This window comes from Podarcis muralis, chromosome 13 (genome assembly GCF_964188315.1).
Source record: "Podarcis muralis chromosome 13, rPodMur119.hap1.1, whole genome shotgun sequence".
In the NCBI taxonomy this organism is placed as follows: domain Eukaryota; kingdom Metazoa; phylum Chordata; class Lepidosauria; order Squamata; family Lacertidae; genus Podarcis; species Podarcis muralis.
The window spans coordinates 5,450,197-5,473,720 of NC_135667.1; the positions used below are offsets into that span (position 1 = coordinate 5,450,197).

Sequence of the window (23,524 nt, forward strand, 5' to 3'; positions counted from 1 at the left end):
TGGACACATGACCCAGAAGCTGTACGCCGGCTCCCTCGGCCAGTAAAGCGAGATGAGTGCCGCAACCCCAGAGTCAGTCACGACTGGACCTAATGGTCAGGGGTCCCTTTACCTTTAACTCCCATGGGGATGGCTGGGCAGGAGGCAGGGAGCCAACAGTAGGGGGAGCCAGAGGCAACGGCCGGTGGAGCCAACTAAGTCTAGATTCGACTTTGTCCTCTTCCTCCCCAAGGAGCAACGAAAAGACTAAGGCTGGAGGAAGCTGGTTGTAAGAAGGCAGGCTGGATCATAGCCTCGTTTCTCTAATGGTCCAGCCCCTGCTGACAAAGGGTCACACGTGAAACCAGTTTGAGCTTAACATTCCTTAATGGGGTGGTGCAAACCAGGACAGGATGAAGACAGCTGGGTGCTGCAAATTCTTTAGCCTGAGGCACAAGTTCTCTAGAAGCTTCTATTTGCGAGACAGAGCTTTATGGCCAACCCACCCATCCTCTACGTCTGAGGGTTTATGGTGCTGATCTTTAAAACCCTAAAGGGCTTCGGCCCTATATACTGAAAAGAGCATCTCCACCCCCATCATTCAGCCCTGAGGTCCAGCTCCGAGGGTCTTCTGGCTGTTCCCTCCCTGCGAGGTGAGGTTGCAGGGAACCAGGCAGAGGGCCTTCTCGGTGGTGGCGCCCGACCTGTGGAACGCCCTCCCTTCAGATGCCAAGGAGATCACTATTTGACTTTTAGGAGGCATCCGAAGGCAGTCCTGTATAGTCGTACCTCAGAAGTCAAACAGAATCCGTTCCAAACTTCCAAAACCAAAGCGCGGCTTCCGGTTAGCTGCCCGAAGCTCCTGCAGCCAATCGGAAGCCCCGTCGGACGTTCGGCTTCCAAAAATAGTTCGCCAACCGGAACAGTCACTTTCAGGTTTGCGGCGCTCGGGAGCCAAAACGTCCGAGAACTGAGCTGTTTGTCTTCCAAGGTACGCCTGTACAAGGAAGTTTCTAATGATTAGTGATATTCATTATCTTCAAAACGGATCTGGCGGATCAGACAGCTTTCCAACGGTGGCCTGTCTTCTGATGCCTTTGAAATAGAGGACTAAAGTGGTACCTCGGGTTAAGAACTTAATTCGTTCTGGAGGTCCGTACTTAACCTGAAACTGTTCTTAACCTGAAGCACCACTTTAGCTAATGGGGCCTCCCGCGCAATTTCCGTTCTCATCCTGAAGCAAAGTTCTGAACCCGAGGTAATATTTCTGGGTTAGTGGAGTCTGTAACCTGAAGCGTCTGTAACCTGAAGCGTATGTAACCCGAGGTGCCACTGTATCCTCTTTGAAGGAGGCTGCACAGCCACATGCGGGGGTCAGACGCAGCACCCCCCCCTAAGACTGTGGGATTAGACTGACGGCCAAAACGGCACATCCCAGAAGTCTCCCACAGCAGCTGCCCAAATTTGAAGATCCTGCTTTCGGCTGAAAGGACGGAAGAGTTACCTGCAGCTCTTTCTGGAGATGGGTGCGATTCTCCAGGGGAGCGGGGGCCCTTCCTTGGGCCCCCAGAAAGCCAGCAGGGAATCCAGAACATCGGCGGGCCCCATTCAGAGGCCTCCTCCTCCTCAAGAAAGCCTCCATTTCCCACCGGGCGGCATCGTAAGCTACGGAGACAGGAAAATGTTTGTTTAAATCTCCTTGGCAGCTTGCTGGCCATTTCTCGCTTCAGGCAGACACTGGATTTATTGATTCAGGGCAGGAGAGGAGAAGAGGCCCTGGAATGCTCCACGGAACACGGGGCCAAATGTTTGCAAATGAGCAACCTCCAGGCAGGCAGCTGCCATCCTGACACCGTGGCCCAGGATTATAAGAAATTTAAGGTCTTAGATATATATAATAAATGTTCATAGATGTGCCAGCCAAGCACGTACATAGATGTGTGGACCGCATGTCTGAAGCAGCACAGGAAAACAGCCCTGAAACCATTTTGACTCCCAAACTGACCAAATGGTTCTCTGCAAGGAGGGAGGAGGTGAAAATTCGTTCTGGAGGTCCGTTCTTAACCTGAAACTGTCCTTAACCTGAAGCACCACTTTAGCTAACGGGGCCTCTTGCTGCTGCCGGAGCACGATTTCTGTTCTCATCCTGAAGCAAAGTTCTTAACCCGAGGTACTATTTCTGGGTTAGCGGAGTCTGTAACCTGAAGTGTCTGTAACCTGAAGCATCTGTAACCCGAGGTACCACTGTAATTATCATTTCAAAGGAATGGGCAGACTACCAGGAAAGGCAATCAGATAAGGCATTATCAGATAACCTAGCAGACAGGAAAAACAGCAACACTCAAATTTCTGTTGTAGACCACCTTTTCTGTGATGTAGGGATGATGTTTGTAGGGGGTGGTCTTGAGTTACACCCCTTCCGCGATGTATGTATGATATATGGAGGGGTGGTCTGGAGCTCCAGGGCAGAGAATTTAAAATTAAAATAAGGGCAGGCACACCTTGGTTCTGGGTCCTCGTCCCTCCTCCTGCGTGTGAGGGGAGCACTCTGTTGCAATAGCTTTAATAAAGATCAAGCTTACTACAGTGGTGTCTCGCAAGACGAAATTAATTCGTTCTGCGAGTTTTGTCGTCTTGCGATTTTTTTCGTCTTGCGAAGCACGGTGTCGGAAAAGTTTTGGAAAAGCTTCAAAAATCACCAAAGTCTTCAAAAACCTCAAAAAAGGCTACCACACCGCGTGCTATGAGTTGCTCCTCAAAGTCAAGTCGCAACTGTATTAACGGTGTTAAGAAAAAGGAAACAAACTTGCAAGACGTTTCCGTCTTGCGAAGCAAGCCCATAGGGAAAATCGTCTTGCGAAGCAGCTCAAAAAACAAAAAACCCTTTCGTCTAGCGAGTTTTTTGTCTTGCGAGGCATTCGTCTGGCGAGGTACCACTGTAGCTGCTTTGCTTCTCAATATTCTCTGGTTGGCCTCTGTTATTTTCTCCTACCAATAGGGAACCCACGTAAGGACTCTATACGGGCTCTTGGATACCCCATAAGGGAAAAAGGGCAGACTTTGTTTACAACACCCGCATCCTATTTTATCGCTGCTTCCCCATGCTAGAGCTGTCGTGGGATGAATTCGAACTCAGGGGCTGGTTTCCACCAAACACTTTGATGCGCAGGGCCTCGCCGCACATATTATGCAAACCGTGTGGTACACATGGCTGCACAAATGCGGAGCAGGCGATACACATGGCTACTCAAGCAAAGGCGCCGATCCATCCGCGATGCGCACCCAGCAACCCCCAAAGAAGTGGGCACAACTTTCCCGGCTGGCGGCGCCCATCCTCAGCAACCTGGCAAGTCTCCAAGAGGCCTGAATCAGCCATTTTCCCCACGTGGAGGTGTGTCATGGGGAGGGGCTTCCCCTGTTGGATTTCCGCCTGCCACACAGCTGTCACAGGCATCTGCCGGGGGAATAGTGGATGCTCAGATTAAGTACACAATTGTCCTGGGTGTGGACCACCAGGCCAAGATTATTCCTCAGGGCATGGATAGGCAAACTAAAGCCCAGGGGCCGGATGTGGCCCAATTGCCTTCTCAATCTGGCCCACGGACGGTCGGGGAATCAGCGTGTTTTTACATGAGTAGAATGTGTGCTTTTATTTAAAATGCATCTCTGGGTTATTTGTGGGCCATAGGAATTTGTTCATTATTTTTTAATATAGTCCAGCCCCCCACAAGGTTTGAGGGACAGTGGACCGGCTCACTGCTGAAAAAGTTTGCTGGCCCTGCCTTAGTGTATGAGTAGGCCAACTAAGGCCCAGGGGGCGGATCCGGCCCAATTGCCTTCTCAATCCGGCCTGCGGACGGTCCGGAAATCAGTGTGTTTTTACATGAGTAGAATGTGTGCTTTTATTTAAAATGCATCTCTGGGTTATTTGTGGGGCATAGGAATTTCCTCATTTATTTATTTTTTCAAAATATAGTCCGGCCCCCCACAAGGTCTGAGGGACAGTGGACCGGCCTCCTGCTGAAAAAGTTTGCTGACCCCTGTCTGTGGCTTCCCCCAGAGCATCCTGGGACCTGTGGTTCGTTAGGAGTGCCAAGGAGTCCTTTCACAGAACTACATTTCCCAGAGTTCCCTGGGAAGAGGGATTTCTCCTGCTGGAAAAGTTTGCTGACCCCTGCCTTAGGGCTCCATGCTGTTTTTCCCCACCACAGGGACGTTACCAGAGACCATTCACCTGTTCCTGGAGCGTTGCTGGTGCAGAGGATTCTGCGGGCGACCTCAAATCTCTTCCAGCGCTCCTTCACCTTCCAGAATACCTTCAGCCTCATCTTCGAGGTCCTTGGAAAAGAGAAAGAGAAAGGGTGGGAATCCAGGCAGGTTTTTTCCAGGAAGCAAAATGCCACACATTCCTAACCTGGGGGCGGATGTCAAGACTGGAACCCGCCGTTTTATTTTTAACTTTGCCGTTTGCACAGGAATATGCAAAAGTGCCCAGTACTGACGCAGACTGTTCGTTCAGTACTGGCAACAGGAGCCTGCAACAATTCTACTTTCTGAAGCCTTTGCCAGGATCAGGCCAGCGGCCTACCTGGTACAGCATCCTGCTCTCACAGTGGACAAGCAGATGCATTATAGGGGAACCCACGGGCAGGATGCGAGCACAAGAACAACACTTTCCCCCTTCTGTAGTCTTAGATGGTCCTCTGACCATAGAAGCAGGGCAGAGCCAGTGTGGCTGCATTATTATTATTATTATTATTATTATTATTATTATTATTATTACAGTGGTACTTCGTGTTAAGTACTTAATTCATTCCGGAGGTCCGTACTTAACCTGAAACTGTTCTTAACCTGAAGCACCACTTTGGCTAATGCGGCCTCCCGCTGCTGCCGTGCCGCCGGAGCACGATTTCTGTTCTCATCCTGAAGCAAAGTTCTTAACCTGAAGCACTATTTCTGGGTTAGCGGAGTCTGTAACCTGAAGTGTATGTAACCCGAGGTACCACTGTAGTATTATTATTATTATTATTATTATTATTATTATTATTATTATTATTTATTATTATTATCATTGCTAGGAACCACCGATGCCCCTCTCCTTCATGAGTCTGGTGAATCCTCTTTTTAAAGCCATCCGGGTCGGCTGCCATCCCTGTGGCAGGGAGTTCCATAGTCTAACTCTGCTCTGCCTGAAGAAGCACCTTTTTAAACTGTCCCAAATCTTCCGACACTCAACTTCTGGCAAGTGAGCCGTATCTGAACCAGTCCTGGCCTGAATTACAAGAATGAGGGTTCTGGAGTGGATCTGTTCTAAGCACCTTTTCACGCCGAAATCTTAAGCATGCTTTCTCAGGAGTTTGCCGCATGGTGCAGGAGGGAGGGCTTGGGGCTCGTCCGCAGGTACGTTTCCTTCACATTTTCCAGGCGTGGTCTGTGTTTTAAAGCTCCATGTCCGACTTCTCTTTCATTTCGTTTTGGTTTTTTTAGCTCCGGAGCTTTCCCCGCGGAAATCTGCTCTTTACCGCAGAATTGGAACAAACAGCAATACACAGAAAGCCCAAATTGCCGTTTGTTGTGCTTTGGCATTAAAGAGCGGGTTTTCACAGGAAAAGCTCCAGAGACAGGGAGAGCTCATAAGAGTTGGAAGGGACCCTGACGGTCATCTAGTCCTACCCCGTGAAATGCAGAAATATGCAGCTGTCCCGTCTGGGGATCGAACCTGCAACCCAGGCATTATCAGCACCACGCTCTAACCAACTGAGCTATAAGCCCTTAGTTCGGGTAAGCCCTTTGCTCAGAGTAAACATGAATGGGATGACTCTGCAAGGAGGGAGGAAGGATGAATTCAATTCAGTTCCCATTTAAAGCTAAACTTTTTTTCTTCTTCTCTGAAGCAATGCAGCCGTTCTTGAAAAGCTCTCTGAACTTTGCAAAACAGTTCTGTAGCCAAGGACAAAAACACATCTGGTAAGGGTATATGTGCTCCTATTGTAGAAGATAACATATACAAAGCACATTATATTAGAGGGGAAATGCAAAAATGTGCATATTTAGGGGAAACCAGATACAAACACATATTTAGACATTGAGAAAGTTGGTGCGAGTCTTCACCAGTTTTTAGCTTATTAACTTTCCCCAAACCCTAAATCATTGTTGTTAATTCTTCTTACTGATTATTATTATTATTATTGCTTTAACCTTTTTTGCAAACCTCTTCGAGGGTTTGTTTGTTTTACAATCAAGCAGTATAATCAATTGTATGAAGTAAATAAGCAATGCATTTTGAAAGGTGGTATATTTGGAGAAATTTGCACTGTAACACTGATGGCTTTCTGCCGGACGAGTGCAGAAATGTGGAGAGCCAAACTTTCCTAAGAGTAGAAAAAACGAGAGCAAGCAAGCAGTATCAACGCATCCTCAAGCGCAAAGCTCTGCCCTTTCCCAGCTGCGCCACACAAGGCACTATTCTGAGACACAGGCCGTGCGGGAAAAGGTTGCACTTTTTCTATTTCTGCCTGCAATAAAAGCAGCCTGGCTAGAATGCCATGCTGCTCAAACGGCTCTGAATTACTTCAGCTTAGAATGGAGCCTTTGCATCGTCGGACAATGTCAACACGCCGCGAGCAAAACTTCTTGTGGTCTTGAGCCTTGACGGGGGAAACACTGAACAGCTAAAAGGGTGAGTATTATTTACTTATGGCATTCACATCCCTTTTTTCTCTCTAAGGAATTCAACAGCAGCATCCACGGTTTCCTCCCTCCTCAATTAATGCCCGCAACAACCCTGTGAGGTAGGTTCGGCTGAGAGGCAGCGACTGGCCCCAGGCCACCCAGTGAGCTTCATAGCCCAGTGGAGATCTGAAGCCTGGCCTCCCAGGGCCCGGTCCAACGCTCTAACCACTGCAGCACACTGCCCCGCCGATCACCAGTCTTTGCTTATACAAATCTGTGGTTCTAAGCCTCTTTTTTTGCATTTTCCAAACACGCAAGCACACCACTGTGTCCGGCCAGTGGGTTTAGCTGCCACGATGAGGACTAGAATATTGCATGGGCTGTGGCTGCTCTTTTTGCAATAACCCTTCCCTCCACGCCAGAGACATTTTGGGGGAGAAAAAGAAAGCAGGCGATCGCGGCGAGGAGAAAAGATGACAGAGAGAGGGGAAACCCCCTAAGGACCAGGTTCAAAGGCACCCTTGGGGCATTGCAACCTCTGAGAGGCTATGCTGGGGACACAGAGGTAGGACCCCCTGAGAACAGAGAGGATCTACAGAGCTTCCCTGCCTTTTCACCCAGGTGGAGACCGGTGCCCTCTATGAATTGGGCTGCAATGATGCTGGAGAGTTTGCCCAAGTTTGGGGAGGGGGCTAAGTGGCTTTCCCTCCCACCCCCAGGCCTCCCCAGGGTGCTCACCCCTCTGGCTGCCCCGATCAAGAAGGCAAGGTGGGCCACACCGGCTGGGGCAGTCGGACAGCGCAGGCGAACGGCTACGAGATGCACCGAACAAGTCGAGATATTTTCTCCTCCTCCAGCTGACTTTCCACTTTGCTTCCTCTTTGGGGTAGGTGTTGGGAGGAGCTGTCCCTGCTCGAGGGAGTGGCAGAATTCGTGCTTTCACTAGCACTCTTTGGAGAGGAAGGCGCATTCTTCGTGGCGCCCAGCCAAGCAGACGGCACAGACCTCTCCAGCAGGCCCCGGTTTCCAGGCCACGGGGTGGGAAGAAGAATCGAGGAAAGGGCCCTCGTGGCTTCAAGGAACGAGGCGCCCACAACCCTGCCCTGCTCCAGGAAACTGGGCCTGTCAGAAGGATCAGCAGGGCAGGTGCAGATTTGCACGGCAGGGCGAGGAACAGGAAGCCACCGAGGGGCAGACATGGCCGGTGGCCTTGCCACGGATGGAGCCACGACTGCAGTCTGTGGCGGCGTGGTTCCGATTTCCCGGTCTGCGAAAGAGGGAACTGCTGAGCGCCGGACCGCAGAGGTCAGCCTGAGGTCCTCATCTTTTGGGTGGACACCAGCATCCTCCTGAAATGTTTGCAAGATGTTGAGAAATTGTACAGCTCCTGCCTGGTTTGTTTTTTAAACTGAACAGGATCAGGCGCCCCACCAACGGAGACTGGGGGGCCGCAACGGTTAGAGTTTCGGATCAGGGCCCGGGAGAGGTCCGGGTTCAAATCCGCTCGCTGGCCGGCCTCGGGGCCGGTCACTGCTTCTCAACTTAGTCTACCTCGCAAGGTTGTTGTGAGGTTTAAAGGCGGAGAATCGTGAGCTCCTTGGAAGAACAAATATGTGTTTGTAATAGATCAAATCAAAATACAGTGGTACCTCGGGTTACATATGCTTCAGGTTACATATGCTTCAGGTTACAGACTCTGCTAACCCAGAAATAGTGCTTAAGGTTAAGAATTTGCTTCAGGATGAGAACAGAAATTGTGCTCTGGTGGCGTGGCAGCAGCAGGAGGCCCCATTAGCTAAAGTGGTGCTTCAGGTTAGGAACAGTTTCAGGTTAAGAACAGACCTCCGGAACGAATTAAGTACTTAACCCGAGGTACCACTGTACATAAAATGAGGCAGTGCTCCACCAATCTCAGCCAGAACCTCTTGCCTGCTTCAGCTTCCTCAAGTCTCCATGTTCCCAGAGTTCCCTGGAAAGTGGGATCCGTTCTTATCAACTATATTCAGATGGTAAACACCGTGGCTTTTTGAAGGAAGCTGGCATTTGGCTTGTTCTCAGTCCCCGTCTGAGGGACGCATGTGAAAGCAGCATTCTGACACGTTAAGCCATGGGTAGGCAAACTAAGGCCCAGGGGCCGGATCCGGCCCAATCGCCTTCTCAATCCAGCCTGCGGACGGTCCGGGAATCAGCGTGTTTTTACATGAGTAGAATGTGTCCTTTTATTTAAAATGCATCTCTGGGTTATTTGTGGGGCATAGGAATTTCCTCATTATTATTATTTTTCAAAATTTAGTCCGGCCCCCCACAAGGTCTGAGGGACAGTGGACCGGCCCCCTGCTGAAAAAGTTGGCTGACCCCTGTCTATGGCTTCCCCCAGAGCATCCTGGGACCTGTGGTTCGTTAGGAGTGCCAAGGAGTCCTTTCACAGAACTACATTTCCCAGAGTTCCCTGGGAAGAGGGATTTCTCCTTAAACCACCCTGGCAGTTGTAGCAGCTCTGTGAGGGGTATAGACTCTCCTCCCTACAACTCTTAAGCACCCTTAAACTACAGTTCCCAGGATTATTTGGGGGAACCGGTTTAAAGTGGTCTAAGATTCTTGAAATGTACCTCCTGCGTGTGGCCTCCTCCTGCCTAATAGCAGAGCCGGCCCCCAGTGGGCGGCACCTGGGGAGGCTGCAGTTGCCTGCAGTCAACCTGCTTCTCAGGGACAGCAGAGCTCTCACGGAGGTGAAGAGCCACAACCGATACCTGAGGCCAGGTGTTCAAGGAAAGCATCAAACGTCAAAGCACTCTCTCTCTCAGTCTCTCTCTCTCTCTTCCCAAAACCAGGCCCCAGCACTTAGCAACCTTCAATGAGCAACTTGCATCTGTTTATATGTTTCCCGGCCTGCTCAGACAAGCACGTTTCGCACTGCCTTTCCCGACTCGACTTCTCAAGATGCGTTTGCCTTTTGGGGCGTGTGGGTTTTTTCCCCCTTCTTCTTTTGTTTAAAACTGTTTCACAACGGCCCTTGTTTACATGGAGGACGTGTCAAACTGTCCTGACACGCAAGAATCTTTATGGTGGCAGGGCTGTCTCTTGGAATATAAAGGGGGGGGGGAGCCCTTTTCATCCACCCAAAGTTTTGTCAAATTCAGCGCCCCATAAAACTCAGTTTGTCCACAGCTAGCGCCCTCCAGCCTGTTTCATAGAATCACATTTGGAAAGGACTATGAGAGTCCAATATACAGGGATCTTTTTGCCCAATGTGGGATTCGAACCCACGACTGAGATTAAGGGTCTCATGCGCTACCAACAGAGCTAGAATGCAGTCAAACAATGGCAAGCTGCAGTAGACCAGCCAGTTCCCACCAAGGCCTGCGGTTAGCAACCTGCAAACGCCTGGCTGAACAGACAGGAGCCAGCAACACATCAATGGCAGTGCTTTCAGAGCGGTGGAGATTTTAATCTGGGCGCCATAAATAAATAAATTGGGACTGGTAGGTCGGAAGTAGTGATGTATGGAAGTGAGAGCTGGACCATAAAGAAGGCTGATCGCCAAAAGAATGGATGCTTTTGAATTCTGGTGCTGGAGGAGACTCTGGAGAGTCCCCTGGACTGCAAGAAGATCAAACCTCTCCATTCTGAAGGAAATCAGCCCTGAGTGCTCACTGGAAGGACAGATCCTGAAGCTGAGGCTCCAAGACTTTGGCCACCGCATGAGAAGAGAAGACTCCCTGGAAAAGACCCTGATGTTGGGGAAGATGGAGGGCACAAGGAGAAGGGGACGATGGAGGACGAGATGGTGGGACAGTGTTCTCGAAGGTACCAGCATGAGTTTGACCAAACTGCGGGAGGCAGTGCAGGACAGGAGGGCCTGGCGTGCTCTGGTCCAGGGGGTCACGAAGAGTCGGACACGACTAAATGACTCAACAACAACAAAAGGTCGGAAGGCAGGGAGCCAACTGCAGGTGGTACCAGAGCCAATCAGAGGCAGGGCCACCTGATTCTGGCCTGGTCCCCATCTTCCTCTCTTCTGGGCTCTACAAGGGCAACATTGAGACTTAAGGAGGAGGAAGGTGATGTCAAGTTTCAGCACCTTGGGCTGCTTGCGTGTAATAAGGCAGGCAGGCAGAAACTGGCTGGGGTTAGGCTGAGATTAATGGGACAGCACCCTAACAGACCAGCTCTCTTGGCTCCCGGTTGCTGGAGAACAAAGACTCAAAAGAAGGATTCCTTCCAAAGGCTTTAATGTTTAGATCGCTGCCGTCCACATCCAAATTGTCCCACTTCAGGCAACCCACAGGGTGAATCCTGCAACAAAGGCAGGTGCTCCGACTACCTGAGCTCTAGAAGCCAATCCGAAATTGTTGCATCCCTTTGCTACCCTATATTTATGAATGGGGCAGGCCAGGGGATTGGTCTCCGTGAGCGGGAAGAGGCTGTGGCAGAGAGCAGTCCAGAACAAGAAGCAGAAGGGCAGATGAAGATGATGGATTACTCGGAGCTAGCTGACCTGACTGGAAGAATCCGCGACCAGAAAGAAGAGGAATACCAAGAAGATTGCAAGAAATTTAAAGACTATTTCAATAAATATTGTAATATAAAAAAATTAGAAAGCACTTGAAAGTACCAAATAGGCCTAGGATTAAAATAGGATTTATTAAATCAATGAGGGTTAGAAAGTAAGGAAAGTGAATAAATTAGATCATAACCAGAAATATTTTAGTTTAAGAATGATATTGGAAAGCTGTTACATACAGATACAAGGAAATTCAGAAGGGAGGGAATAGAGGAAGTCAACAAACATGTAAATAAGTATGGGCTTTTAAAGGATTAAGTTTGCTTTTACTGTTTATTTCTTTTATGGTGGTGGACTGTACTGTTTTCCTTTTTGATGCTCTCTTTATTTATTTATTTTTCTTCCTTTTTGTGTTATATGTTCTGTAAAAGGTAAAGGGAACCCTGACCATCAGGTCCAGTTGTGACCTACTCTGGGGTTACGGTGCTCATCTCACTTTATTGGCTGAGGGAGCCAGCGTACAGCTTCCGGGTCATGTGGCCAGCATGACTAAGTCACTTCTGGCGAACCAGAGCGGCGCACGGAAACACTGTTTACCTTCCCGCCAGAGCGGGACCTATTTATCTACTTGCACTTTGACGTGCTTTCATGGAATTCATGGTCATTGTGGCTAACTTAGGCCCATTGACTTTGATAAGTTTTATTTATCTATATTTATCTATATTGGAGAGAATAGGTAAAGGTAAAGGGACCCCTGACCCTTAGGTCCAGTCGTGGCTGACTCTGGGGTTGCGGCGCTCATCTCACTTTACTGGCCGAGGGAGCCGGCATACAGCTTCCAGGTCATGTGGCCAGCATGACTAAGCTGCTTCTGGCGAACCAGAGCAGTGCACGGAAACGCCGTTTACCTTCCCGCTGGAGCGGTACCTATTTATCTACTTGCACTTGGACGTGCTTTCGAACTGCTAGGTTGGCAGGAGCAGGGACCAAGCAATGGGAGCTCACCCCGTCGCGGGGATTCAAACCGCTGACCTTCTGATTGGCAAGTCTTAGGCTCTATGGTTTAACCCACAGCGCCACCTGCGCCCCTTATATGTTCTGATAGGTGCTATAATTGTGAAAAACTAAATTATTGTGGGGGTGTTTTTTGGGGGGGGGAAACAGAATGAGAGGCAGAAGAGGAGGCTGGATGAGCGGCTGAAGAGGATGGGAGCTAAGAGGCAGAGGTGAGGCAGGCTGGCGAAGAATCCAGGGGGTCTCCCCCTCCTGCTGTGACTAGATCCCCTCCTCCCTGGTCTCCCAGAACCAGAAGAGGTATGAAGAGGGAAGAGCAAAGGCAGGCACAACGATGTAGTCTCAGCTTGCTTTGTAACTATCTGGGAGAGGAGGAGCGTTTCAGAGCTGTGGGAAGGCAGGGGCCTTCAGTCTTTGCAACTGTCTCATTGGGGCAAGATCGACCGAGAAGAGTTGCTGTGCTCGCCAGGCCTGCACTCTTGAGCTGTTTTGGTTTGTTGAACGAAGAGAGTTAACTAATGTTGTGCGAGTTATTGCTGAGCGGCTCCTGGCACCCACTCCTGACATCAAAAGCCTTTCTCCTCCATTAATTTGCCCATTCCTCTTTCAAAGCTGCCTAGGTTTGGGGCCGTCGCTCCTGCCTGTGGGAGAGAGTTCCAAAGGTTAACAACAAAAACCCTCGCTGGTTTTGCTGCAAGAGATTAACAAGGCCACGCCTCGAGAAATCACGCCAGAAATTAACGTGGCATGCAAGCAGGGATAGGGTTTGTAAAAAGGCCCTCTAAGACTTCCCCCCAAAAAGTGGGGGGACGACGACAAGGGCAAGGGCAGTGAACCAGGAAGCAACCACAAATGGGGCCAGCTGCAAGTCCGTCCTGGTGACTCCTGGGCCCTGTCTCTGTGACATTGAGGGGGGGGGCGCAGAAGACAAATATCCTGTCATCCTGTTTCACTTCCCTCCAGGCTTGCGGCGGAAGAAAGCCTTCTCAGAAAAGTTTATTTTCTTGAAAGCTGTGTTTTCTCAAGAAAGGCACCGAGTGCAGCGGGGACGCCAGGCGAGGGCTTGTGGGGCAGACGTCCAGCCCACACTCCCTCAGCAGAAACGGCGTAAGGGGCCCCAAACACTGCAAGGCTCATTTTTTTAAAGTACAGTGGTACCTCGGGTTACATACGCTTCAGGTTACATATGCTTCAGGTTACAGACTCCGCTAACCCAGAAATAGTACCTCAAGTTAATAACTTTGCTTCAGGATGAGAACAGAAATCGTGCTCCGGTGGCGCAGTGGCAGCAGGAGGCCCCATTAGCTAAAGTGGTGCTTCAGGTTAAGAACAGTTTCAGGTTAAGAACAGACCTCCGGAACGAATTAAGTACTTAACCCGAGGTACCACTGTATTAAAATGTGTTGAACTGAAGCGTGAGGCCATTTCAGGGGTTGCTGTCAATAACCCAGACCAAGGTGCCGTCGGTGTGCCTTGATCCTTGTCCGGTTCTGGAAAGGAGTTCCACTCTTCCAGATAAGCCACCTTTGGCAAACAGATTGACGGCAGCACCTGCCGCTCTGAACCTTCCTCCCTTCCCCTCCGGATTACTGCAGTGCCGTCAACGTGGGGCTGCCCTTGGAGACATCCCAGAAGCTGCCCCCAGCTCAGGATACAGCCGCTAGATGGTTAAAACCTGCCCTATACATTCAGAGCGGTATCGCAACGCTTTAAACAGTCCTGGCTTCCTGCAAAGAATCCTGGGAACTTCTGCACTTGCCGTTTTAGAAAACGTTTTGTCGTATTTTGGTCAGTCTCACAGTACAGTGGTACCTTGGTACTCAAATGGCTTGGCTCCCAAACGCCGCAAACCCGGAAGTGAGAATCTGGTTTGCGAACGTTCGGAAGACAAACATCCAACACTTGAGTGCAGAAACCTCCTGCAGCCAATCGGAAGCCGTGCCTTGGTTTTCGAACAGTTTCAGGAGTCGAACGGACTCCTGGAACGGATTAAGTTTGAGAACCAAGGTTGTTGTTATTGTTTAGTCGTTTAGTCGTGTCCGACTCTTCGTAACCCCCTGGACCAGAGCACGCCAGGCACTCCTGTCTTCCACTGCCTCCCGCAGTCTGGTCAAACTCATGCTGGTAGCTTCGAGAACACTGTCCCACCATCTCGTCCTCTGTCGTCCCCTTCTCCTTGGGCCCTCCATCTTTCCCAACATCAGGGTCTTTTCCAGGGAGTCTTCTCTTCTCATGAGGTGGCCAAAGTCTTGGAGCCTCAGCTTCAGGATCTGTCCTTCCAGTGAGCACTCAGGGCTGATTTCCTTCAGAATGGAGAGGTTTGACCTTCTTGCAGTCCATGGGACTCTCCAGAGTCTCCTCCAGCACCAGAATTCAAAAGCATCAATTCTTCGGCGATCAGCCTTCTTTATGGTCCAGCTCTCACTTCCATACATCACTACTGGGAAAACCAGAGCTTTAACTATACGGACCTTTGTTGACAAGGTGATGTCTCTGCTACCACTGTATTTTGAATGATGGCTGATTTATTCTGGACTGTCTGCATATCAGAATCGTAGAATCCTGCATGCGGCTATCCCTGGACGGGCTCAAACCACCAATCTTCTGGTTAACAGCCAGCTTTTGTGATGTTTTCTTGAAGTTACTGCATTATTGACACCCAAAAAACCCTGAATTGGAGCATTCATGGTGTAGAACGCTCAGCAGGCACAAACTGTATTGAAAGAGGGTATCTGTACACCTGCCTTGATAATACTATCGCGAGCACAGCTTATTATCAATGCACAATAAACGGGGTGGTTGGGAAAGCTCGTTAACTCTCTCTGCTGTTGTTGTGGCTGGAATGAATTTTATGGTTAGATAAGGGATGGGAAACAGGTAGTTTATGACTGATTTTATCTCTTCCTGCTTTTTCTGCTGGTGAAGGAGCCTACAGTAAGTAAATGGCCTGTGACTGGGCCCTCCGACAGCTTGATATGTTCCCAAGCAGGGTGGGGTGGCGGGTAGATCTGAGGCAGATCAAATGTACACAAAGCCACCAGATTCCTAGGAAGCCTTTGGCAGAATAAGTAACCTGGCAAGGGAGCGCTCATTTTGCAATACTCCAGAGCTCCTTGTTGTCCCACACAAATGTCTTCTGAATGGCTTTTGTCTCGGGATCTCGCCGATTTCTTAAGCGGATACCCACGTTCTACTCCTGGGAGAGGGGGAAAGGGGTGCTTGTGGCCTCCAACATTTCTCTGATGAAAACGGGGACTTCAAGCTTCTCCCATGTTTGATCTCGCTGCACACATCTGTCACCTTGAGCCAAGTGCAACCTCTCAGCCTAACCCTACCTCGCAGGAATGTTGTAAGGGGGAAATGTACGAGGGAAGGGATCGCGTGCAAAAACCTTCCACCGATAAGTAGAATGAAATAAAGTTTTAGCTGTAAGCAGCCTTGAGTCCCTGTCGGGGGGGGGGGAAAGGTTGGAAATATTATTATTATTATTATTATTATTATTATTATTATTATTATTAATAGAAACTGCGAGAATTATCAGGAGCATACCAGAAAATCCGACTGAACTCAGAGAGAATTAGTTCTGAGTAAAAATGCTTAAGATTTAAGAAGGCCGTGCGGTCTTTACCCAGTTACCTGGGAGTAAGCTCCATTTAATACAGTGGGACTTCTCAGTAGACAGTGTAAGGTTCCATTGACAATAAAGGAAAAAACACGCCATGTGCTTCCTACGAAATGGCTGGCTGCTGAAACATCACAATTAAAGAATTTAAAGTGGATTGGTAACCTTTTCCTTTGAAATTATAGGAAGGGCTTCGAATGCCAGCTTCACCATTCCCTTCATTTTTTTTCAGGGGGGGGGGTACACAGGGGTACACATACCCCTAAACATTTTGTGAATCTAAGTTTGGCCTCGTTGAAGGCCAGTATTTCAATATGAGTAGGAAGATGAGAGTACCTCTAAACGTTTTTGGGGGTTTTTTTAAAGAAAAAAAGCACTGGGTGCAGGGATTTTTTTGTCCTTCTCTACAGTTCTATGGGGTGCAGGTGGCGCTGCGGTCTAAACCACAGAGCCTAGGGCTTGCCGATCGGAAGGTTGGCGGTTCAAATCCCTGACCGTTGCTCGGTCCCTGCTCCTGCCAACCTAGCAGTTTGAAAGCACACCAGTGCAAGTAGATAAATAGGTACTGCTCCGGCGGGAAGGTAAACGGTGTTTCCATGTGCTGCTATGGTTTTGCCAGAAGCGGCTTAGTCATGCTGGCCACATGACCCGGAAAAACTGTCTGTGGACAAACACTGGCTCCCTTGGCCTGTAAAGCGAGATGAGCGCCACAACCCCAGAGTCGTTCGCGACTGGACTTAACTGTCAGGGGTCCTTTACCTTTACCTTTTTTTTTAACAGTCCTATGAGTCTATGGCCACCCCTTTAGCACCATGAGCACAAATAATCATCAATGCGCAATGAAATGGATTTCTTTGGAGGGATATCTTTGTAGCATTCTGAATGCTGATTTTTATTTTCCCGCGATCATTTGGACGAACGTGCCTTGAACTGGGAACGGAAGATGAACCAAACTACAGTGGTACCTTGGGTTAAGTACTTAATTCGTTCCAGAGGTCTGTACTTAACCTGAAACTGTTCTTAACCTGAAGCACCACTTTAGCTAATGGGGCCTCCTGGTGCTGCCGCGCCGCTGGAGCACAATTTCTGTTCTCATCCTGAAGCAAAGTTCTTAACCCGAAGGTACTATTTCTGGGTTAGCGGAGTCTGTAACCTGAAGCGTATGTAACCTGAGGTACCACTGTAGCTTGTTTGTTTGCAAAGGGACAAATGCGGGCCAGAATTAGTTCCTTTTCAGAGACGCCGAACCAGTACTTCCTTTGACGAACGAACTTCCCCAGTGCATTCTGGGAAATGTAGGTTTGTGAAATGGAACTGGATCAAAACACGCTGTCCACCCTAGTGCAACAAATCAATGTTGTTGTTGTTGTTTTTAAAAAATGAACTTTTTGTGGTTTGGAAAATGATGAGCAAATACACTGCAAAGTGCAGAACGATTAACAGGAAGATGTTTTATTATTATTTATTTAAAGGACCCCGCAATAAAATTGTTGGCTTCCAGCCTCCCCGCAAAACAAATCAGAACAAGTACTCAGGAAAGACAGGATTTAATCTAACCTCTACGTAAACTTTGTGTGATCAAATCAGGATGAATGCTCAATATATAGATGGAGGAGCTTTGCGGTTGGTGGAGGAGCTTTGCGGCTGTGTGTCAGTCTTTCTGAACTACACGGACGAAGGATCCGACTCTGTCCCAGCTGCTTCCCTGCGCTCCTGTCTTTTCGCCAGCCACGGAAATAAGAGCTAGATAGGCCCTGCGACTTTATACCTTCCATTTCCATTGTTTTGCTAATCAGAAAGTCGATAGGACAAACACGGGTACAAAATCGACAGCGGCAAAAAGACAGTGTATTTTACCCTCCGACATTACTTGGTAAACAGTAGGCTAGGGGAACGAGGTTAGGCTGGTGCAAAGGCCTCAAGAGAACTAGGGTAGCAGAGTTTCGCATGCCGGGAAACGGAGAAAAAAGGGAAAGCGCAAGCATTAATCACATTTCTGGCAGAAGACCATCGGCGAGAGTTCAGTGCTGGGTCACGGCGAGGGTTCGGGCTGCAATCTCTGAGCACATCCGGAATAAATCACACACAAACACACACTCAACATGGCTTCTTGCACAGCATAATTGCATCTTACGCAGAGGTTTGGTTCCCAGGGCCTCACAGATGCAAAAATACTGTATTTTTTGCTCTATAAGACTCACTTTTTCCCTCCTAAAAAGTAAAGGGAAATGTGTGTGCGTCTTATGGAGCGAATGCAGGCTGCGCAGCTATCCCAGAAGCCAGAACAGCAAGAGGGATTGCTGCTTTCACTGCGCAGCAATCCCTCTTGCTGTTCTGGCTTCTGAGATTCAGAATTTTTTTTTCTTGTTTTCCTCCTCCCAAAACTAGGTGCGTCTTGTGGTCTGGTGCGTCTTATAGAGGGAAAAATACGGTACTCAGGACTTTCGCAGTAGTACAAGTTGCCCCAGACCTGAACTTTTTGGTGCAACTCTCTTCTCCGACATGGGACCTGTTTCTCACTCCCTTTTTCCTTCATTGGTTGTGCAGGTAGCGGAATGACTCCGGGGGCCGCCGGCTTTTCACCCAGCGCCGCCTCCGACGCCAGCGGCTTCAGCCCCGGCTATTCTCCAGCCTGGGGGTCTCCCACCCCGGGGTCTCCTGGGTCTCCAGGACCCTCCAGCCCGTACATCCCATCGCCAGGTGAGCAAGAGAATTCATTATTTCAGTGCACTGTAAGGAAAACAGTGTGTGTAAGGAGCCAGTGTGGTGTAGTGGTTAAGAGCGGTGGACTCGTAATCTGGTGAACCGGGTTCACTTCCCCGCTCCTCCACATGCAGCTGCTGGGTGACCTTGGGCCAGTCACACTTCTCTGTTCTGGCTTCTGGGATAGCCGTGCGAAACCTCCTCAAGGCAGTGGGAGGAACGTTCCCCCTGCCCTGAAGAGGCTTTGCGTTGCTTTCGCAGAAGCCAGAACAGCAAGAGGGATCGCTGCGCAGCAAAAGCAGCGGTCGCTCTTGCTGTTCTGGCTTCTGGGATTCAGATTATTTTTTTCCTGTTTTCCTCCTCCAAAAACTAGGTGCGTCTTATGGTCTGGTGCGTCCTATAGAGCAAAAAATGCGGTGTGTGTATTTGGACTGCCCCCACCCCCCCAGCATCCTTCCCTTTCTGGAGTTGGGATGCAGAGTGGGTCTCGCCTGCCCCCCTCAAGAAAGGAAGAGAGCTGAAAAGCTCTTTTTGCATGGGGTTGGGGGGGGGGGAGATGGCTGCTGCATGCCTGAAGCTGGGTTTAGAGCTCTAAGGCCAACTCTAAGGCACGTTTCTGCTCTATAACCAACCCTTAGCATTTGTTGTCATCCTCTCTTCCATTTTAGAAGAAGAAGAGTTTGGATTTGATATCCCGCTTTATCACTACCTGAACAAACACTCTGTGAGGTGAGTGAGGCTGAGAGACTTCAAGAAGTGTGACTGGCCCAAGGTCACCCAGCAGCTGCATGTGGAGGAGCGGAGACATGAACCCGGTTCCCCAGATTACGAGACTACCGCTCCTAACCACTACACCACACTGGCTCTCTCTTATTTCTAAACTCCTTTTAGTGCTTCGTTTTGTTGTTTTATTTTATTGTTGTATCTCATTGTTTCATTGTTCTAACTCCCCTAAACAGTGAGGCTGCATGAAGCTGGGCTGGGCAGAGTACCGTATTTTTCGCTCTCTAGGACGCACTTTTTCCCCTCCAAAAATTAAGGGGAAATGTGTGTGCATCCTATAGAGCGAATGCAGGCTGAGCAGCTAAGCCCAAAGCCGGAACAGGGAGACGGAGCGCTGCGCAGCGCTCTGTCTCGCTGTTCTACCTTGGGGATGGCTGCTCTGCGGAGGCTTCAAAGCCTGCGCTCCGGGGGCTTCAGGCAGCTATCTGCAAGCCTTCGGAGCGCAGAAGAATTCCCGCTGTGCTCCGAAGGCTTGCAGATAGCCGCCTGAAGCCTGGAGAGCGAGAGGGGTCGGTGCACACCGATCCCTCTTGCTCTCCAGGCTTCGCTTCGCTGGAGAGGCGCTGCACAGTTTTCCCTCTCTGCGTAGCGCCCCTTCAGCGAAGCAGGAGGAGAAATGGAAGGGGCTCTGTTTCTCCTACCACTTCGCTGAAGGGGCGGCTGAGCAGAGAGGGGGAGAATTTCCCCCCACCCCCGTTCTCCCCTCCTATGATCAGGTGTGTCCTATAGAGCGAAAAATATGGTACTTTGCTAGGCAGTGCCAAACGCAAGTTCGAGCCAAAGTTTACAAGATACTAGTTATAAATTAAGGAAGAGAAACATCTTGATTATCAGAACTGTTGACGAGCGAGCCCAGGGGGCAGCTTCAGAGTCTCCAAAACGCTCCCTTCTGCCGGACTCGTAAATTCAAGGCCACCACATTTAGAGATAACTGATTTCTGCAAACTGCTGACAAATAATCATCATTATTTGCCGATCATAAGGTCGGCGGTTCGAATCCCCGCTGCGGGGTGAGCTCCCGTTGCTCGGTCCCTGTTCCTGCCAACCTAGCAGTTCAAAAGCATGTCAAAGTGCAAGTAGATCAATAGGTACCGCTCCAGCGGGAAGGTAAACGGCGTTTCCGTGCGCTGCTCTGGTTTGCCAGAAGCGGCTTAGTCATGCTGGCCACATGACCCGGAAGCTGTAAGCCGGCTCCCTCGGCCAGTAAAGCGAGATGAGCGCCGCAACCCCAGTCGGTCACGACTGGACCTAATGGTCAGGGGTCCCTTTACCTTTACCTAGAAAGAACTGCATGGAGTTTTCCTGACGCAGAAAGAGCTCTTGAGCTCTCTGCCTTGCTTGCATTTAACGTGTGGGATTCCAACCATGCACAGGTTGAAACTGTGTGAGTTAAACGTGTGTAAGATACGGTCCTAGTGTACCCTTGCTGAGGTTTGTGGACTCCAGCTCCCATCAGGTCCAGCCACACTTCTGCAGGGCTACACACACACACACACACACACATACACACACACACACACACACACAGCCTGCTCTAGCAACCAACAGTTGGCCGGTTGGTGGCAGAAATGCCTACTAGAGGCTTACAAACAGCATCACTCAGGCGACAAGGTAAAAAAATGGAATGGGCTTGCTTCAAAAACTACCTGACTAAACATGGTTCCAAAAATAATGCTTGGTTGTGCTTAGGTTAATTTCACAGATATAATGGGGGAAAATTGATTTGAATAAAGGAATGCAGATTGTTGGTAACCAAGGAGAAGCCACAAAGAGATAGAGGGAAGTCAACTAACATAACAGGGATTCAAACAAGTTTACTGGAACAGAAAGCAAGTGATTGTAAGGGAAGAAAAGAAATATAAATGTAATTTCTTTTTGGGAGACTTTTGTGTAGAATTTTCAAATTACGGTTTGTATCCTTTGAACAATTTTGTGTACATCATCAATTCTCTCTCCCCCCCCCTTTATTATTGTAGGGTTTTTTGTTTTTTCTTTTCTTTTTCTTTTTGTGTATTCAGGTGTGATTTTTAATTTATTCTTTGTCATTTTCAAAAATGCAATAATTTTTATTTTTATTTTTTTTACGCAGCGTTTTTTGCCTTGACCTGAAAGCAGTTCATTCGCAATCCAGCATCCACAAGCTCTTACTGGGTGGGGAGTTATTGCTTTGTTTTGTTTTTGCATTTTTATGTTGTGAACTTCCCCGTGGTCTTCAGATGAAGGGCAGTATACAAATTTAACAAATAACAATAATAATATTTTGAAGTCTTACTGGAATCAAAGGGACACAAAGCCCACAACGGGTTCAAACTACGTACGCTTGAAAATTGGGTTTTTGGTTTGAAAAATCCGCTAGGGCACAAAGCTATCTGGATCGACATATTTTCTTTTCACAGCCTGAAATGGGTTTGGGTTGCTGTTTTGTGTGTGTTTTTGTGTGTGTGTTTTAATGACCTCCCCATGCCTTTTTGTCTAAACATCTCTAACCATCACCACCCCACTGCCAAATGGAAAGAAAACACAGCTCTGCGTTCGAATCACGCTGCCAAGCGGCAATCTGGCTGTCTGCAAGTGGTTCTTCCCTCTCCAAACCCCTGATCCCTTTACGACACGAGGGGGAGGAAGGGTATGAAATGATACAGGAAATATAATGTGCAGGAGAAGCTTCAGCTGGGCTCACCTCCGCAAGGAAGAGCGCAGCCGCTGCAATTTCCAGACTAGTCCTAAAGGGCAGCCCCACGGAGAGCGCATTACAGTAGTCCAGACTCGAGGTTGCACGAGAACATAGGAAGCTGCCTGCTAGAGTCAGACCGCTGGTCCAGCTAGATCACTTTTGTCTACACTGGCTGGCAGCAGTCAGACGCCAGAGATTAAACCTGAGACGTCCTGCACAGAATCATAGAATTGGAAGAGATCCCCAAAGGTCATCTGCCTACAGTTCTGTGATTCTAAGGAGCACCCCCAAACTGTACCCCTGCTCCTCCAGGGAGGATGCCGCCCCAATCAGAACAGGCACTTTATATTTTGTGGATTATTTTTTAAAGGGTTCTATGAACCTTCAAGTTGCATGCTGCCAGCCTGAGCCCGCCTGCTGCAGAATTCCTGTCCTGTGTTTACAATCGCAGGCCCTAGCCTGCTGCACTCAAAGAAATCTCTAGCGATGTGGGGCTGCGCTTCTGTTTCTCTATAAAGAGGAACTCAAAAACAGGCTTCCTCCAACCGGGTGCCCTCCGGATGTTTTGGACTTGGGGGCTGGTGGGAGTTGTAGTATCGAGCACCCGGAGGGCGCCGGGTTGAGGAAGGCTGCACTGCAGCAGGGTCAGTGTGGTCTGGAAGCACGCGCTGCGCTGCAAAACCGGGCTTCTATATGCACGTGCTGTTCTCTATGTTGTCTGGGCAGAGGTAGGTGTAAGGAAGCTTCATTGACTTGTTCCTGCTCTTGATTTCCTCAGAAATGTGCGCCAGGCGCTCTTGAAAGGCCATTATGAGCTGCTTCGGTTCCTCCTCGACAAAGTGCTTGTCGTCGTATTGCCCCAGAGGTTTCTACAAACAGGAACAGAGAGAGAGACGCAGGGTCAGTTTAGTTTATTGTTACCAGACGTCCAGGACAGATCGTGAAGCTGAGGCTCCAAGACTTTGGCTGCCTCCTGAGAAGAGAAGACTCCCTGGAAAAGACCCTGATGTTGGGAAAGATGGAGGGCACAAGGAGAAGGGGACGACGGAGGACAAGATGGTTGGATAGTGTTCTCGAAGCTATGAACATGAGTTTGACCAAACTGCGGGAGGCAGTGGAAGACAGGAGTGCCTGGTGTGCTCTGGTCCAGGGGGCCACGAAGAGTCGGGCACGACTAAATGACTCAACAACAACAACACCAGACGTCCCCGTTTCCCGGGGACAGTCCCCAGATTTACAAATCTGTCCCCGGACAAAATCCATCCCCGGATTTCATTTAATGTCCCCGGATTTATATTTAAAGTGTTGTAGATTTTTTAGTAAAAAAACAACAACTGTGGGCACCACAGTTCAAGAAGGACACTGACAAACTGGAACGTGTCCAGAGGAGGGCAACCAAAATGGTCAAAGGCCTGGAAACGATGCCTTATGAGGAACGGCTAAGGGAGCTGGGCATGTTTAGCCTGGAGAAGAGGAGGTTAAGGGGTGATATGATAGCCATGTTCAAATATATAAAAGGATGTCATATAGAGGAGGGAGAAAGGTTGTTTTCTGCTGCTCCAGAGAAGCGGAC

General features: G+C 49.2%; 2 protein-coding genes and 1 long non-coding RNA gene across 3 annotated transcripts in view; 1 reads left to right on the forward strand and 2 right to left on the reverse strand.

Moving 5' to 3' along the window:
• The window catches only part of LOC114581886 (polyunsaturated fatty acid lipoxygenase ALOX15B-like), a 43,282-nt gene extending 35,671 nt beyond the window's left edge, over positions 1-7,611 (reverse strand). Inside the window, exons 1-3 of the mRNA XM_028702583.2 lie at positions 7,390-7,611; positions 4,214-4,317; positions 1,484-1,644 (exon numbers count right to left, since the gene is read on the reverse strand). Coding sequence (XP_028558416.2) covers positions 1,484-1,644; positions 4,214-4,307 — 255 coding nt within the window. The 5' untranslated portion in view covers positions 4,308-4,317; positions 7,390-7,611. The remainder of the gene's footprint in view (positions 1-1,483; positions 1,645-4,213; positions 4,318-7,389) is intronic.
• Positions 6,177-22,853, forward strand: LOC144325050 (uncharacterized). The gene is made up of 3 exons (XR_013390336.1): positions 6,177-6,658; positions 19,163-19,223; positions 22,730-22,853. It is a non-coding gene; the product is annotated as an uncharacterized LOC144325050 (long non-coding RNA).
• LOC114581887 (polyunsaturated fatty acid lipoxygenase ALOX15B-like) overlaps positions 21,044-23,524 on the reverse strand; it is a 43,347-nt gene continuing 40,866 nt past the window's right edge. Inside the window, exon 14 of the mRNA XM_028702584.2 lies at positions 21,044-22,820. Coding sequence (XP_028558417.2) covers positions 22,641-22,820 — 180 coding nt within the window. The 3' untranslated portion in view covers positions 21,044-22,640. The remainder of the gene's footprint in view (positions 22,821-23,524) is intronic.